The following is a 17,217-nucleotide window of genomic DNA, read 5'->3' on the forward strand; positions in this document are numbered from 1 at the left end:
ACATAATACATTGATTCTGTTCAGTTAATTATAATCCCTCAACTCACATTTTTCATGATGTGGCATTCATTTTGCTTACAAGAAAAATACCAACAACATTAACCAGAGTGAGAATGGGCTCACTCTATTAGGAGTTTTGTTTCTAGAGAAGATTCATAGATTGTGAGGCTGGAAGGGACCTCAGAAGATCATCTGGTCTGGCCCCCTGCCCCAGGCAGGAAAGACAACTGGAGATTTAAACAGCTCTTCAAGAAGTAAATTATTTAATTTTAGTTCAGTTATCTTAATGAGTAGAATCATGCTGGAAAGGGTAATACTCAGCTCTTAAACAACAGTTTTTTTATACTCTAAGCAGACCTTTACACAGATGGAGGAAATGAGGCAGAGGGTATTCATAGAGAGCTAGGATTGGAACTTAAAGTCCCAGTCACAGCTATCACTTTTAATGGCCATTGAATGCATGATTCTATAACTGTGTGTCTATCTTTTTTTCTCAGCATATACTATAGGTAACATTAACACTTTTAGGAGGAGTGCTTGATTTTAATGAAAAATGGACATTATCAAGAAGGCATCCAGATCTTAATAGCACTCAGAAAATGGGGTTTTTTTGGTTTGCAAAGTGCTCTTGGAAGTGCATTTGTTTGAGCGTATACAGAGAAGCGAGAAGTATCTTTGACATTTCTCTCTTGTGTGTGTCAATGTAGCTCAACTAACACATTAAATAATTTCCCCCATTATAAGGAAAACCGTGGTTAGCATATCTTGAAGTTTTCTTGGGAAGCAAATAAAAAAATCAGCTGGAAAAAAAGTACTCTGGGGAGGAAGTCAGACAAATTTCTGGTTCTGCTGTTTTTAGTATTTGGTTTTCTCATTGTTAAAATATTTCTTGAGCTCGCTTCTTTTCCCTTTTTTCAAAGAAGCAAGGAGTTAGTTTGTTGTTTCTTCTTCCCCTAGGATTTCCTGCTGCAGATTTTTACTGTATTTCGAATTCTGATACGACCAGAGATGTTTCCAAAAGACTGGACAGTGATGCGTTTGGTGGCTAACAAGTAAGATTTTTATAAATGGTCATGCTATATGCATAATTAATATTTGAGGTGTATGGGTAAGAGAATACTTGTGTGATGTGTATAATAAAAGATGCAAAAAGATCTTTAAAAATATTTCGTTTACAATATTTGGCTGCCCCAAAGTATTTTGTGGTATACTTGTATAGTGATCCAGCATAATTATTAAAAAATTTCTGAAGTTATATTCCATAACAAATTTTTGACGTGACTGGTATTTGTTGTCTTGTTGCAAATGAGTTGTTAGACATCTATAACATGGAACCCACATAAAGATGTGTACAATAATAGAGTTATCAATCATTAATAGGGTTTTTTGTCTGCGTTGTAAATGACACATTGAATCAAAAGTTCGTCACAATATCTAAAGGTTGATACTGATTTAAAGCTGTTAGCTCCCAAGAAAGAATCAGCTGTTGCAGGAACATAAAAAGAAAATAGTGAATTTAATGCTTATGCAAAGCACCCAAATTGCAGTCTAAATAGTCAGATACAGCACAGGAGCGATGTAAAATTCCCTACACAGCTCTACCATTATACTCAGTCTGACACTGTTGAGTCAGAACAGACATCTTTGCCTTTTCCGTACTTTCTTCTATGGAGGCAGCCAGCAGAGTAAGTTTTTCTGAAGGGGTCCACTGACTTCCAACACCTCGCCTGACAGCAAACACCAACCTTATTTCACTTAAATTAACCAGACAACATAATCAGCCCCCAGTGTTGACACCTGAAAGGAATTAATCCATTATCATTCTTGTTTTTGTCAAAGTGTTTCTTGGCTCAAAGAGTCATAGCCCTATGGTGTTGTATAAATTCATAATAATCCCTGCCTCTTAGAGCTAAGTTCAGCAACTTGGTGTCCCATCATTTTGTGTGTGTGATCATGGTGGCATTTGTTTTTCTTGTGATTTAGTGGAGAAACATTTTTCTTCATTTATTTTTCTCACCTCATTTAATGCTGCTAGTCTTGATGAGCATAAATTCTACTGAGAAGTGTTAGAAGTGTTAACACATGAGGAATGGATGTGATCATTTATTTCTGTGCGTGGTATGCAGGAGATGAGACTGCGAGGGAGAACATATGTCTGGGTAGTCCAAGCTGGAAAATAAACTAAGACATATAAAAGAAAAACATGCAATAACTCTTAAAATGAGAATATAATGTAAAAAGTACCATATTTACCCAAATCCAAGATAACTTTGAATTTAATATGACCATCCAAAAATTAGATTCTATACATAGAAAATGATAAATTTGTTATCATTTCCATGTATAAAATCTAATTATTGAGGGTCATCTTGAACTCATCTGCTGTATCATCTCTATGATAGTGCAAGTGGTAGGGAAAGCAGCCTGCACCACCCCCCACCCCCCTCCAATGTTTGCTCCCCCTGCTACTTGACCCCCTGATGGCTGCCCCCACCTTCCTCGACTGCCATTTGCCTTGCTGCCACTTGCCTTGTTACTAGTTCCTTCACTGCCATGTGGCATCCTGCTGAGCATCTCCCCACCAGATACTGCACCACCCCATGCCTCCACATCCTGTCCCATCAAGTACCAGCCTCTACACTGGTATTTGATTCTAAGATGAGGCTATGTTTTCCTTATGCTAAATGGGGGCAGGGGAACCTCATCTTGGAATCAAATAAATATAGCATTATGTATTTCAGAAACAGCTGGTTCGGCAGATGGCTTGGCAACAGCCATCCTGTACAAGACTAAGCTTTAGGAATAACCTTGACACTCCTTCCTCAAGCTGGTGATGTTTGGATCAGTTACAGGTGATATCATCAGGTTCTGCAGGAAGGGTATTCAGTACACTATTATCTTACCATCAAGCATCCAGCCCAGGGGTTTTCAACCTTTTTTAATAGGTGTATCCCCGGTGGCTGTACATGGACTGGAGCAGGAGAGTGGGGGGAAGCACGGTTGGATGCAGGGTGGCGGCAGTGGGGTGGTGGGTGGTGGCGACGGTGCAAGCTTCCCCACTCCCCCCCCCTACCCCATCTATCCAGCTGGGCAGCACCTGTGCGGCCTGCAGAGGGGCGCCACTGCCCTTGCCCTCCCACCGGCCCTGCTCCTGGGAGATGGTGGTATGGGCTGGTGGGTGGTGGCAGTCAATGCCGGCCCACCTGTGCATACCCCCTAGGGCCTTCCTAAGTACCCCTGGGGGTACACATACCCCTGGTTGACAACCGCTGATCTAGCCTATCCATCGAGTGAGATAAGCATTAAAATAGCTGTAATAGCTTATGTGAGGAACCAATAGCTATATGAGAGGGAAAATACCGACTTTGATTATAACCATCAGGCAATTAGTGAAGACAAGAAGTATTATAAATACCAGAGGAAATTCTGCATTGTGTATGAGACAACAAGAGACAAAAGAAAAGCAAACCTCAGGCTCTTAATCTTCTAGTCTCGTTCAGTGAAAACTCCTGAGTGACACCTTCAATTTTTAACACTGAGAGTGTGAGTGAGTGAAGTATGAGTGAAGTCTTCCAAACATTAAGAGCCTGAATCACACAAAGAAGAAAAAGGAAGAGATATAGCATACAAATAGAGGAAGCTGATATTTTTCAGATGTATTGTGTGGTAAGAATAGGGAAATATGGAAAAGTATCTTGTCTCATACCTGTAGCTACTAGTTGACTCAGTGAAATAAAACTTAAAAAAAATACTGTCTGGTACTATCTTATACTTAAGTTTATAACATCTGTAATGGGCAAGTCAAGATCCAGTACTTATGCACACACCAAAGCAAGATAATTTCTTACATTAATAAACCATTTGCAATAACGTTGCCATCAAAAATGACAAATTGTGTTTTTATATTGCATTTTATATCATGCATATAGTTGATGATATATTTTATTATATCATCAACTATAGTCTTCATTTCTGTCCTTTGCTATAATGTCAACTTACTGCCTGAGATAACTGGAGCTGAGTGGCCAAAACAAGTCTTCTAACTAAACTGCAACTGAAGACTTGGTATCAGGAAGATTCTCAAATCGCCTAATTCCCCAGAGGGATCAGAAGTTCTGCCATAAATGATGCTTCTATCTAGCAAGTTTGTAACACCTGTCAAAAATCGCAAGTAATATAGTGTTGTTTACTTAAATAATGCTTAGGCTAGGGTTATGTTCTATAGTCTTTACTATGATTTAGCTGATTGGCACTTTTCTGGGACACTTAGCAGGTCTTTCTTGAATTCCAAGTCTATCAGGATTCATTATCAACAGGGAAGGCTATTTTTGATAACAAAGTGAGGTTTCTGTTACACCCTGAGAAAAGTTTGATACGTTTATCATCCTGTACTTGGATAATATTTATGTAATCATTAAACTTACTACTGTGCTTTAAATTAAAGTATAAAGAGCTTTCATTTAAAAGAACAGGTAATTTTAGATGTCTCATTTGTCTGTATAGTATTAACCATTGTGAATTATTTCAGCAGTTTGCTGAACATTAGAAATGCTAGATCACCTAAATTTTGAAACCCAAGTGTTTTGATAGCGTACAAAATAGAAATCTGGAATTGTTATTTGTATTTAAACAGGTGTTCTATGGAACAAGGTTTAGGATAGGGTGGGATTTTTTTATCTCTATTAAAATAGAAGAGTCCTCATTTGGCAACTGGACATGTTAACTTTCATCAGAAAATCCTCTTGATTACCTCTGGACCTAATGTGGTAAATACTGTAATGTCTTCTGGACATATTTTTTTCTAATTCTTTTTTCCTCACTGAAAATATAACGCACAGAAAAAAGGGAGATGTCAAATTAGCTTTGATTTCTTCATTATGGTCACTCAGGATCCCTCTACTAGTTCACATGGACTGTGGTGCTATAGTTTAAGCCCCTGACAAAACACAGAAATTCTTCATAATTTGCAGTATATAAAAGTGTGGCTTACACAATTAAATCTCTCAAACCATTCTACTTAGTTTTATGTCACAGATTTTATGTTTATAAAGATACGTGCATGGTCCTGGCAGAATATTATTTTTTTTCTAAAATGATGGAAGGTTTTCTATTTTTAGGATTTGCATGCTTCAGTGTTATAAAGGAACATATGGGAAGCAGAAGCTACACTTGAGAGCATTGCTATATAGAAGATACTAGAATAATGGGGGTAGAAGTGGGTACTCATGAATGTTCGCAGAATAATTTAAAGTGAGGTTTAGAGAAGCAGAACGGGAACACGCTTTTCTCTTCTAAAAAAAAATACCAAGAATGTGACCATTTTAGTTTTTGTTCTACAATAAGACAGAAAAACAATATTGCAAGCTGACCCAGCAGTAAACCAGTTCCTTGACATGTCCCAGGGAACTCGGAGTATTCTGGGAGCGTTGATAACCATAGCTCTTCAGCAGACCGACTTGTGGGCTGCCCTAAACCTAGAGGCTTTGACAGCTATGGGAACCCTGGGATCCAGGGCTTGAGAATCCTCCCATTTCCATCTGAGCATTCAAGTGGCCTGCTGAGGAAGTGCTTGGCTTCACTGGAAGGAAACCAGACAGATTTTCTTCTTGCCTGGGTTTTGGTGGAATATTGTTGAAAACATTGTGTTCCTACTGAATGTTTTGATTTTGATGAGTCTGCATTTTCTGGTGGAAAAACATGGTGCTGAGGATTTTCTGAACAAGCTCCAGTTGTATGAGTGTCTAGAACAATATAGTGGCGCTGGCTATCAAGATTCCTTTTGTAAAATAACTGTCAGCCTATAGTATTTTGAACACTGATGGCACTAAGAAATGATGGAAATTTACATTATTTGAGGTCTTTTAAAAAAAGTTTATTCCCATTTTAAAATCAGTGACTGGGGGCAGCTCGGCATGTGAATGTTGGATTGGATTAGTTTGTGGCCCATCTGTTATCTATCTAGTTATTTTATTGCTATTATATGACTCCCATTCTGCATAGCGTCTAGATTCCAGTAAGGAAAAAACATAGACCTGGAAATTATTTAAATCCTGTATATAATTCTGTCGTATTTGTTCAGGCATACAGAGAAACAATAGCATGGTTCCGAAGTTTTGACTTCACGTTTGCACACTGTAGTCTGTTGAATTATTTTTATCCAGTCCCATGATAGCACATGCATACAGGCTGTGTTTACAGACCCACCTTTCCTCAACAACCTGGTAATGGTTGTTGTATTGTTGATTTATCACATAAACCAATAGTTGCATTGCCACCATTCTGCTACCTCAAGACCTCATAGTACCAAGTCTTCTGAAAAATGCATTTTAAACTTTTTCACTAAAGAAAATGAAGGATCTGCTGACAAATCAGAGATGTATGGAGAAAGCTGTTGTTCTGAAGGAAATAGATGTGTGTGGTGTAGATATGACGGTGTAGTTACACTCTTTATTTGCTGTGAGTAGAATACAATTCAGTTTTAAAACCATCTTTCAGAACCTTATTACTTTGGATTTAAGAATTTCTATAACCTGAAATTTCACATAAGTTATCCAAGCTTGATTGCATTAATAATTTTTTCTTCTTATAATGCTCCATTTAATAAAACAACTGGTTTACAAGTAAAAGTAAAATCTTGCATAGAACTGGCTTCCCCCTCCCCCCAACCCCATGCTTCTTCTCCCAACTTTGATGCTTAGGCACCGTTTCATGTTTTCTTCCAAACTGAAAAGAGAAGCTGTTCCATGCAAAAGGGAGACAGTGTAATTTATTCTCTTAGAAAACTGGATGAACTATGCAGATTAATGACAGATATGGAGCAATAGCTGGAGAGATAAGGCAGGATGCAGCAAAGTTATTGGGCCATAAATATGAAGGTTTAGGAATTGTATCATTGAACTGAAACTAACAGAGTTTGATTAGCACCTAGATTATCCACACATCAACACCTGAAACTGGTTTCATAGTTTCTAGGGTTGGAAGGGACCTGAACAGATCATCAAGTCCGACCCCCTGCCCTAGGCAGGAACGAGTGCTGGGATCATAATACCCCAGCCAGATCTATCCAACCTCGTCTTGGTTTTAATCATTCATTATGCCACTCCAGGGCAGGATTATCTCTGATCTGTGCAACCCAGCTCATATTACCCCTACCTTAGTATAGCCACTGTAGGCTACAGTTTAGTGGAAACATCTCGCCTGCCCCCCTCCCCTGCTGACCCAGATCAAGCCCACTGTCCCGTCCCCGCATCCCCACCACCACACCCAAATCCCTGCTCACTGCCTCTGCCCCGCCACTGTCTACTTGTAGCTGCCCATGCTGTCTGTTTGGCAGTAGCAGGCAGGGTTCAGCGGCCCAACAGCAGCAGCTGGGCAGGCAGATTAACTCTTCCCTGTCTACTCCCTTGGGACAGACAGACAGGTCACTACAAGTAGGTGGGGGGAGGCAGCAAGGGGGAGTCCCAAAGGGCAGGGAGGAAGCCCAGAATGGGAAGGGGTGAATTTTTACTTTTCTGTCCTCCATGCCCCTGCTGTCTTGAAATGTGACTGCTCCAAACTTGAGCTAGCACTAATACTGATCTATCTACATGTGGCTCACATTGTAACATGTAACAGGGCTCTTTCTTCATCTCAGATGCCTAGTAATAGGCTGAAAGGTTCATCTCAGATAGTCAGTAACCGGCTGAATGGTAAGGTTTGGTAGTATTGCAGGAGGTGTTTATGGGCTGGTTAATGAAGCAGACTTTCCTAATTAGTTATGAACTGAACAATGCATAAATTAAAGTGCATGTATTCAGAATTTTTAAATCTGATAAGGGTCTATAAAAAATAGGTAATTTTGGTGGAACCAGGTACATATTTTTGGAGACAAATCATGTACATCTAAGGCCCCTGACACGTGCTACATTGAAAATGTGATTAGCAGGTTAATTGTACTGTCAATAGTAACCTGTCCACATGTTCAAGTCAATTTAAGACATGATAAATGAGCCACAAAATATTTCACATATTATGTAGAACAACTTTGTGACTCATTTGCATTGCACCTTAAACTGAACATGTGGCTCGTTGAGGCTGGCCCATAACAGATCCCAATGCTCAGCAGCTGTGTGGGGCATCCCCAGGGTCTGGGACAAAGCTGTTCCCTACCCAGAGGAACTGGAGGCAGAACCAGTCACTGGAACCGAGATCCCTTGCCTGACTGCCCAAGGAAGATGGGGGTGTAGCAAGCCCAATATTGGGGAATGTCTCCCCAGTGTTGTACTTAGTGCACCCCAGACCTTTAAAACTGTGTGTGTAGCTGAGCTGCATGCATGAATTTCAGACATCCCCAATTGCCTGAGGACCTGGGAAACAAGAAGCCTGTCCCTGATCCCAATGTCCCCATATTCTGGAACCTGTAAAAATCACATGTGCTGCCAAGCTGTGTAGCACATAGTTTTTACTATCCCCATGCATTGGGCCTCTGGGTTTGGGCTGCCTAGGGATATGTGAAGACTATGTGTTCCTCCTTAGCTGGTGCTTTGACAGTGAAGTAATTGCTGGTTGGACATGAGGATCAGACTGGGGCTGGTTCCAGACCCTGGTTTGGTTCCTGGCCCCTGCTGACAATTAGTTGATTGTGAACTTCTGGCTTTCAATTCACTCATACAGTGGAGCTTAGCCTCATAGTTCCAGGCTCCCACTGCATTGGAAAGTAAGGTACAATTGGGATCTAATCCCTGATCCCAGAATGGCACATCCTGCCATGAGCATTTAGCATGTCAGGAGGCATGATTATTGGGATTGCAGATCAGATCCCATCATGCCTTTAAAAGGGTTGGGCAAAATATCTGGCTTATCAAGAGATTCTATCCAGCCTTTGGGAGGTCCCTTACTGCCATGCCCAGGTGTGGAGGGCAGCCCAGGCCACGGCACATGCAGCCTGTCATGGTGGCTAGATTTGGCTTCACAGCAGCTCCCACAGCGGCAGATCACTCTGCCTGGCTGCTATTGCCAGCGTCTCTGCCACTGCCACTGGACTCGGCCCCAGCCCCACTGCCCAGGCACCCCGACCTATCTACCCTGCACCCACCACCAGAGGTGCCAGATGGAGGAGGTGGATGAGGGGGTCTGCATGCAGACGAGCCCAGGACCACTGCAGGCAGGGTGCGCTCAGCTGGGTGAATGGGATGGGGCCATGGGTGGGCACGGAGTGGCATTCAGGGTGGCTGGGTGGGGCTAGAGCTGAGATCTTGGGGTGGTGACAGTGTAGGGCCAAGGCCCAGGGCAGAGTCATGATCTACACATCCCTGCCTGTGGAACCAGTGCCCATTGCAAAGATGTGTGGGGAGCAGATTGCAGGTCTGCCCCAGGCACCAACTCCACACTGTAACCACTCCATGATTGTGGCCCCACCTGCCCATCTCACTCCTCAATGCCACTCCCAACCCACCCGCAGCCCCGTCCCATCTTCCTGGCCAAGCGCACCTTGCCCATACGGGGTCCCAGGTTGGGCTCCATGTAGACCCTGCCCATCAGCTCCACCTGGCACCCCCAGCAGTGGGTGCAGGGCAGATGGGCCCAGGGCCAGATAGGATCAATTCCCCCTTCACCACGCCAGGCCAGGTCAGCAATCCCCTCCCCCCCCCAGCCCGTAATAGCTCACCAAAACTCCTTAAATGGTCCTCCAGCCCAAATAGTTGCCCATCCCTGCTTTAAGTGATCATCTGTCAGCAACCTAAGTCTGTTAAATTCTACTCTGTCAACTCTAACAAACAAAACTGCATATCAACTATTGAATATATTACTGCATGAGGCTGCAGGTGTGGCAGCCAGCAAAAAGCATGAATGCCAGTAGTCAATAGGGAAATGCAGGAGAAGAGGGACTGCTCAGTAGGGGTGTGCAAAATGGGCCGTATTCACTTTGAATTCAGATTTGGCTCAAACTGGGGACAGTGATTTGTTTTTTGATTCGGATCACTGTCCTGATTCAACTTGGGCGAATCCGAATCTGAAATCAGCGATTCAGCCATAGACGCAGCTTTAAATGTTTTTTGTACATACCTTGAGGTACCAGGCATGGCTCGTGAATGCTGCAATGGTGGGGTGGATGGAGCGTTCCACGGGAGCGTGGGGGAAGGCCCGTGTGCTTGGCAAACCCAGAAGTGGATTGGAAGTACTTCCGGTTCATTTCTGGGTCTGCCACTGAGTGCACTGGAGGCTCCCCCACACCCCAGGCTCAGCAATCAGCTGCAGGGGGACCCCGGGTTCCCCCCCAGGCCCAGGAGACACCAGTCACTGAGCCAGGGAGGTGTGCGGGGGGCCTCCTGTGCACTCCCCAGTGGACCCAGAAGTGGACCGGAAGTACTTCTGGTCCACTTCTGGGTCTGCTGCCAAGCGCGCTGGGGACCACCCCCACGCTCCTGTGGGACGCTCCGTCCACCCTACCATCTTATCATTCACACGCCATCTGGTACGTTGAGGTATGTAGAAAAAACATAAAACTATGTCCGAATCATCAAATCTTTCTGAATCTCTCTGAATTGATTTGGAGGGTTCCAATTCAATTCAGAGAGATTAATGTGTATCCTGATTCAATTCGGATTCAGAGATTTGGCCACTGAATTGGGCTGAATCTCCACTGAATCGTATCAGTGACCAAAGCTTCGCCAGCCCTACTGCTCAATCCTTTTTGTCCTCTAGGTTTTATGAGGGGAAGTCAGAGCACAGGGTTTCTGCTCAAGATTGTCAGTTTTTACACTGAATTACTCTGTCACCTTGGACACTTCACTGGACCTTGGGATTCCCCTCTACAAAAAAGTGCTCAATTATATTTTGCTCTTGGACGTGCAGGGAAGATGAACTATTTGTTATCTTATACAATGTTATGAAGATGGAAAGTGCCGCCTCCTAAAAATAGGTATTTTATTAGGACTTCCTCTCTTATTCAGGCCCTGTGTAAGCTCTGTTTGCATACAGTGTGTTTTCTGCATTTCAATTTCATTTTCTCATTTCTTTTGTAGTTAGATCTCAAATTGTATAATAACATGAAAACAAACATAAGCACTGTAGCACAACATTACAAAATGTGTTGTGACAGAAGCAAAGCAGGGGTCAGCTGCACGTTGACTCATTCAGACAGGATATATGCAGATAAACCATGAATACGTTCAATCTCCGGAGAGTTCAAAAGCTTCACTTTTTCTTTGCGACACCTGCTCATCCAAACCAACCCTACAGTGAGCAAAAGTTACATTGCTTGACAACAACAGAGGACCAAAAAATAGGCATGTGATTGCTACAATTAATCTCAACAGGATAGGTGTCAGTATGGTAAAAATAAATCACCTCAGCAGGTGATTTATTGTTGTTAACAATGTAAATCCAGAATCATTGATGTAGGGCTTCTTCATATGGTTGATACAGATTTGCATGTGTATGTTTGGACACTAAAGAAAGGGCCTGTCTCTCTAAGGCTCTCATTATTACAGTTTTCACTAGTACTAAATGGTTGTCTTATCTCTTTCATGGGCAGACAATAAAAAGGAAAATTTACAGCAAAATGTATAGCACGTTAGCCGGTCAGGCAAAATGTTTATTATACTACGATGTCTCCATAACTTGGGGAAAAAAACATGTATGTGAATTTTTCAGGTTAATTTTACAACACTATGTCTATTTTCATTAACTTTATTCTTACATCTATGCTTATCTATTTTTATTAATTTTTTGCTCTATGCAATTTCTGACAACAGATTTAGTAGTAAGCAGTCATATATATTTAATTTTTTTCAGTAATTGTACATGGTATCTTTCTTTTCTTTTTGCTAATAAGCAAGCATTTACAATAATCAAAGTTATGTTTTTCCACTTAAAAATGTGTTCCCTTTTTTCTTTTACCAGTGTTATCATTACAACAGTCCTGTACCTTTCTGATGCCCTTCGTAAAAACTTCTTAAATGAAAACTTTGATTACAAGGTACAGTGAATTAACTTCCTCCAAAATATATGTTGGGCCATGTTACCAGTGCAATAATCGGTCAATCTTCAGCTATTGTGATACAGGTTTGGATAAAACACAGCTAAAAATTCTCAGCTGTTAGAAGGCCTGCAGTACCATAGAGAGAAAATCAGGAGTCATGTTTCAAAATATCATGAGTACCAACCCGCACCTCCCCTGCCATCCCCATCCCCCCTCCCCTTTGAGTCTCTGAAATGTACTTGTAGTATATGTTTAAATCAGGGTTTTTGATTAGCAACACTATTTTTTTGCATGTTTTAAGATTGTCAGAAAGTAGAATCCATTCTTGTGTTTATTAACTGGCATGTTAATTGAAAAATACGGCTTTGGATATTTTCTAAATGTTCAGGTCCAGTTAACCTGCCACTTGCTCTTAAAATGTTATTTTGGGTTGATTATTGTTAAAAATAGCCTGCAATTAAGTACCTAATGAATTTGGGTATCTGTAACATCTGATGGTCAGAGTGTTATACTAAAATTATAGAATGATGCTTTGAGAGTTAAATACAAAACGTTCAATTAAAGCTCATAAGAGGCTTACCTGAATTAGAAAGGAAATTGGGTATGCTATGCAAAGGGTTCAAACACACAGGGCCTGATAACGCACAGAGCCTGATTAACAGGAGTACAGAGTTATGAGCGCCCTCAGCTCAAAGCATTGGAGAAAATGCTGGTCTATATTACCATAAATACTTGGAAACATTTATTCCCCCTGTGAGGTTCTGCAAGTGCATAGACTAAGTGATGGCAAAATTACCTGCTCCCTCCAGAGGATTCTGTGCTTAATCATCTCACTTATCAAAATTCTTACCATCTCCTGCGGAAGTACAAGCAGACAGAAGGGCATGTTGGCACCTTTCTGTAGAAATATAGTGGACAGAAAAGGGCTTCCTGTACACTTTTTATTTTTGCATTACTGTTCCGGAGAAGCCATGCTTTAGCTTAGAGTTGGTAGTTTTTAAATACATAGTTTTACTGATGAACCTTTGCTCAATTATTTCCAAAAGCTAATTTTCACAGAATGAAGGGGAGACGCAAATTTATGGAACAATAAGATAAACAGTGCCATGTTTTACTTCATTCTAGTCTTACTGAGACATTGCAACGCTCAATATTCATGAGATAAATGGGTGGTAGAGCTTGCCAGAGAATTACATTTCTGTTTTACTGCATTTTTTCAGGTTTGTTTCCATTCTGCATTCAGTTGAAAACAAAACTTTCTGAAAGTTGTTGTGAAACTAATTGTGTCGGAATATATTTTCAGATCAAAAAGGTTGGGGTTTGGATATGGATTTCTGTTGCTGAGTAACCAGAGAGTCCACCATGGAACTCCAAATCCTTCCTCTCAAAGGCTTAACTGAAACTGACAAGTCTTTGTGAAATATTTTGTCATAAATTACACAACATATATTTAAGGGAAAAAGACCATTTTGACAAAGTGGTCTGAACAACTCACCAGACAAGGACCAAAGAAGAGATGCCAACAATATGGTAATGCTGAGAGAATTTAAATAACGATATATCATGCATTTATTGTAGATCTGGGATTCCTACTTTTATCTTGCGGTCATTTTTATAAATCAGTTATGTCTGCAATTGGAAATGTTCACACCTTCCAAGAAGAAAAAGGTATTGGAAAAGTAAGTATCATTGTCAATTCCCATTAAGCACGCCTATAACATAAATAGGAGTGGACAAGCAGGACATCCACTCCAGGGGGCTTATTTAGTGGGGCATGAGAAGGATGCGCACCTCTGAGTCCATGCCATGGCAGCAACAGCTGGGGTGAGGGGAGCACCAGGGGTCAGGTAAGATTCCCTCCCCCCAATACCTGTCTCTGGCACTCAATACTTTCCCTCCCATGCTCCCCAACTCTCCCTAAAAACTTTTACTTTGGCAGTAATTAAAAAGAACAGCTGTGGGGGGGAGGGGCAGAGGGAAGGCGAGAAAGGAGGGAGCATTGTGAAGCACGTGGACCTGATCCAAATCCCACTGAAGTGAACAGAAGTATTTCTGTTGACTTTAATGGGACTTGGATCAGGCCTTATCTGGTTCAGACAATTTTGTTCTGTAGGACTAAATTTAACTGTTTTTGTTATCTGGGCAGGAAATCTTAGTGGGGAAAAAAATCTTAAGTAAATGAAGGCAGTAGGTGGTTATCACCACTTAGTTATTCCCATTGATTATAAGGTTTATAACCATATGTGGCTTTATTAAATAAGATATTTAATTAGATATGTATTAGACATTAGCTACTGTTTTCCTCTTTCCATGCAGCTTACCCAAAACTTGTGAAAAATTCTTAGCATTTCTGGAATCTTAGTTTTGATACTGTGAAGTGTGGGTTATAGTAATCTTATAAAATATTTTTCTAAATAATGCTCTACTTCAATGGTTCTTTTTTTTAATATATCACAGATATGGTGACATGCGGGTAACAATGGGCTGCGAAATCTTCAGCATGTGGCAAAATTTAGGTAAGGAATTAAGAAAAAAAAAACCCTTTTGGTTAAGATTGAACAGTCAAACAAGGAAACACAAATAAAATTTGCAATAAAGTTTGGTTACGGATAAACATATATATTAAGAATTAAGAATCTAATACCTAATAATGTTTAGGATAACTCTAGTTAGCGGAGTATTCTCTTGCATTCTGAAGCTGTCATCACTGAATGGTAAGGCATTGTCATATTGTGTCAGACCAATCCAAATTTCTTCTAGAGGGAAGATAGAACAGACACTATTGGACAGTTCTGAAATACCCCTAGAGGTTCATCCTAACATCAGTAATACAGTAGTTATCTTATGCCCAAAAGCATGAGGATTTTAAGTTGTTCAAAACTATATTATCCTACCTAATGTAACTGTGAATTTTCTCATTATCCATATAAATGTCTAATCCTTTTTAAAAATATGTTAAGCTCTTGGCTCTAATTACATTTTTGGCAGAGATTCTGCCAGTTAGTTATCCTTTGTTCAAAACAAAAGAGAAGTATTTTCTGAGAGTTCTCCTCATTTTGTTGCCCATCAGTAAAATGTAGCTTGTGAGGTAGGAGTGTGTTTTGTTTTTAAGAAGAAAAAGTGTTGCTTATTTAAAAAAAAAAAAAAAGGTGGAGGGTATGTCTATAGAGCCACTTTTCTATACATGGGAGCATCTTATTGAGGAACATTGTCCTAAAAAAGTGCTGTTGTCACAAAACAAGTTATTTTGTCATGTAAGTTTGGCTTTGGGTGCAGGCTAGTAAGCTCTCTGGAGAGAGAGAGAGTTTATTGGTGCATGCCCAACAACATGCTAGGGCAGCTATGTTACTTGTTTCAGGAGGGGAAACACAGAGTGGAAGCAGCCAGAATGACACTGAAGTTGCATAGCCATTTCCTAAATGTCCTGAATTTGAACTTTGTGCTAATAAACACCCAAAACTCCAATGCATATATAAATTGGTCATGTCTTTTGAGTCAGTAGGTGGACTTTGAAGTGCTGGATAATTCCTATTTTGTCAGGCTAACAGAGCTGGATCATCTTATCTCTTCCAATCCCAGCAACAGCATGTGGTTGAGAACAAGATAGGTTTTCCCATCCCTTATCATTTGCAAGGCTGATTTAGCAAACATATGATTAAAGCAATGGATAGGAGAACAAAACTTATATTACCTTACTGGTTCTTCCTCTAGCTCAGCTTGGAAAAACATTGTTCCTTGTTTTATCTTTTTGTGATGCAATTATAATGATTTTCTGCATTATTAAGAAACCACATTAATTGTTTGCAAAATGTTTTGTGGTTCTTGGATAAAATTTATTAAAATGTATTTGTTTTCACTGACCTGGAGTACTGAAAGAATTGGCTAAGGCAATTTCAGAGCCATTGGCTATTATCTTCGATAGCTCATGAAGGTTGGGTAAGGTCCTGGGTGATTAGAAAAGGGCAAATATTGTGCCTATATTTTAAAAAAGAGAAAAAGATTCCAGGTGGTTACAGAATAGACAGTCTAACCTTGATCCCTGGAAGGATCATGGAATAGGTTCTTAAGGAATCTACTGTGAGGCACCAGGAGAAGAATAAGGTGATCAGGAACAGTCAGCATGGATTCACTGAGAGGAAGTCATGCCTGGCTAATTTGAATTCCTTTTTTGCTAAGGTGTCAAGCTCTATGGATGGGGAGGGAAGAGCAGTGGATTTGATATACTTTGACTTAAGCAAGACTTTTGCCAGCATTTTCCATAACATTCTCAATAATAAGCTAAGGAGATACAGACTAGATGAAAGTACTGTACAGTGGATATATAACAAGTTGGAGCATGGTGTTCAACAACCTGTCCTCAGTGGCTCAATATCTAGTTGGGAGGAGGTGTCTAGTTGGGCTCCCAAGGACTCTGTCCTGGGTCTGGCATTGATTAATATATGTATTAATGATTTGGATGATGAGATTGAGTGCACACTTAGGAAATTTGTGGATAACCAAGTTACATAGAATTACAGACGCTGGAAGGTAGGACTAGGATCCAGAATAACTTGGATAAACTGGAGAAATGATCTGAAATCAATCAGATGAAATTTCAAAAGGACAAGTGTCTTAGAATAGAATAATTGCATGTACAGATACAAAGTGGGGTGAATGATGGGTTAGGCTGTGGTACTCCAGAAAAGGATCTATGAGTTACAGTGGACCACAAGCTAAATATGAACCAACAGTGTGCTCTTGTCGCAAAAAAAAAAAGGGAAAGAAAAGCCAACAGCAGCTTGGGTTGTACAAAAAGGAGTGTCACAGGCATGTCAAGGGAAGTAATGCTTTTTCTCTGTCCAGTTTTGAGCCCCACACTCCAAGAACAATGTGGACAGCAAGAGAGACAAAAATTGTTAGAGGTCTGGGAAATATAATTTACAGGGAGAGGCTGAAAGAACTAAGATTATTTAGTTGGTAGAAAAGAAGACTGAGGGTAGATTTGATAGTAGTCTTCAAGCACCTGAAGGGTGGTTATATGGAGGATGGAGACTATTCTCCGTGACTATAAGGGATAGAACTAGGAGCAACAATATCAAATTGTTGCAAGGAAATTTAAATTGGGTACTAGTAAGAATTCCTTCATTCTGAGGATAGTTAAACACTGAGACAGGCTACCTAGAGAGGTTATAGAATCTGTGTCCCAGTAAATTTTCAATAGTAGGATACAGACATTAGACTTGAATGATTTAATCAGAGATGATTCTGTTTTGAGC

The 17,217-nt window shown here is 40.6% G+C and overlaps 1 protein-coding gene across 1 annotated transcript in view; it reads left to right on the forward strand.

The window, feature by feature from the left end:
* The window catches only part of DOCK4 (dedicator of cytokinesis 4), a 405,154-nt gene that overhangs the window by 317,429 nt on the left and 70,508 nt on the right, over positions 1–17,217 (forward strand). Inside the window, exons 27-30 of the mRNA XM_019492471.2 lie at positions 958–1,052; positions 11,884–11,959; positions 13,541–13,641; positions 14,420–14,478. Coding sequence (XP_019348016.1) covers positions 958–1,052; positions 11,884–11,959; positions 13,541–13,641; positions 14,420–14,478 — 331 coding nt within the window. The remainder of the gene's footprint in view (positions 1–957; positions 1,053–11,883; positions 11,960–13,540; positions 13,642–14,419; positions 14,479–17,217) is intronic.

This window comes from Alligator mississippiensis, chromosome 4 (assembly GCF_030867095.1).
Source record: "Alligator mississippiensis isolate rAllMis1 chromosome 4, rAllMis1, whole genome shotgun sequence".
Taxonomy (NCBI): domain Eukaryota; kingdom Metazoa; phylum Chordata; order Crocodylia; family Alligatoridae; genus Alligator; species Alligator mississippiensis.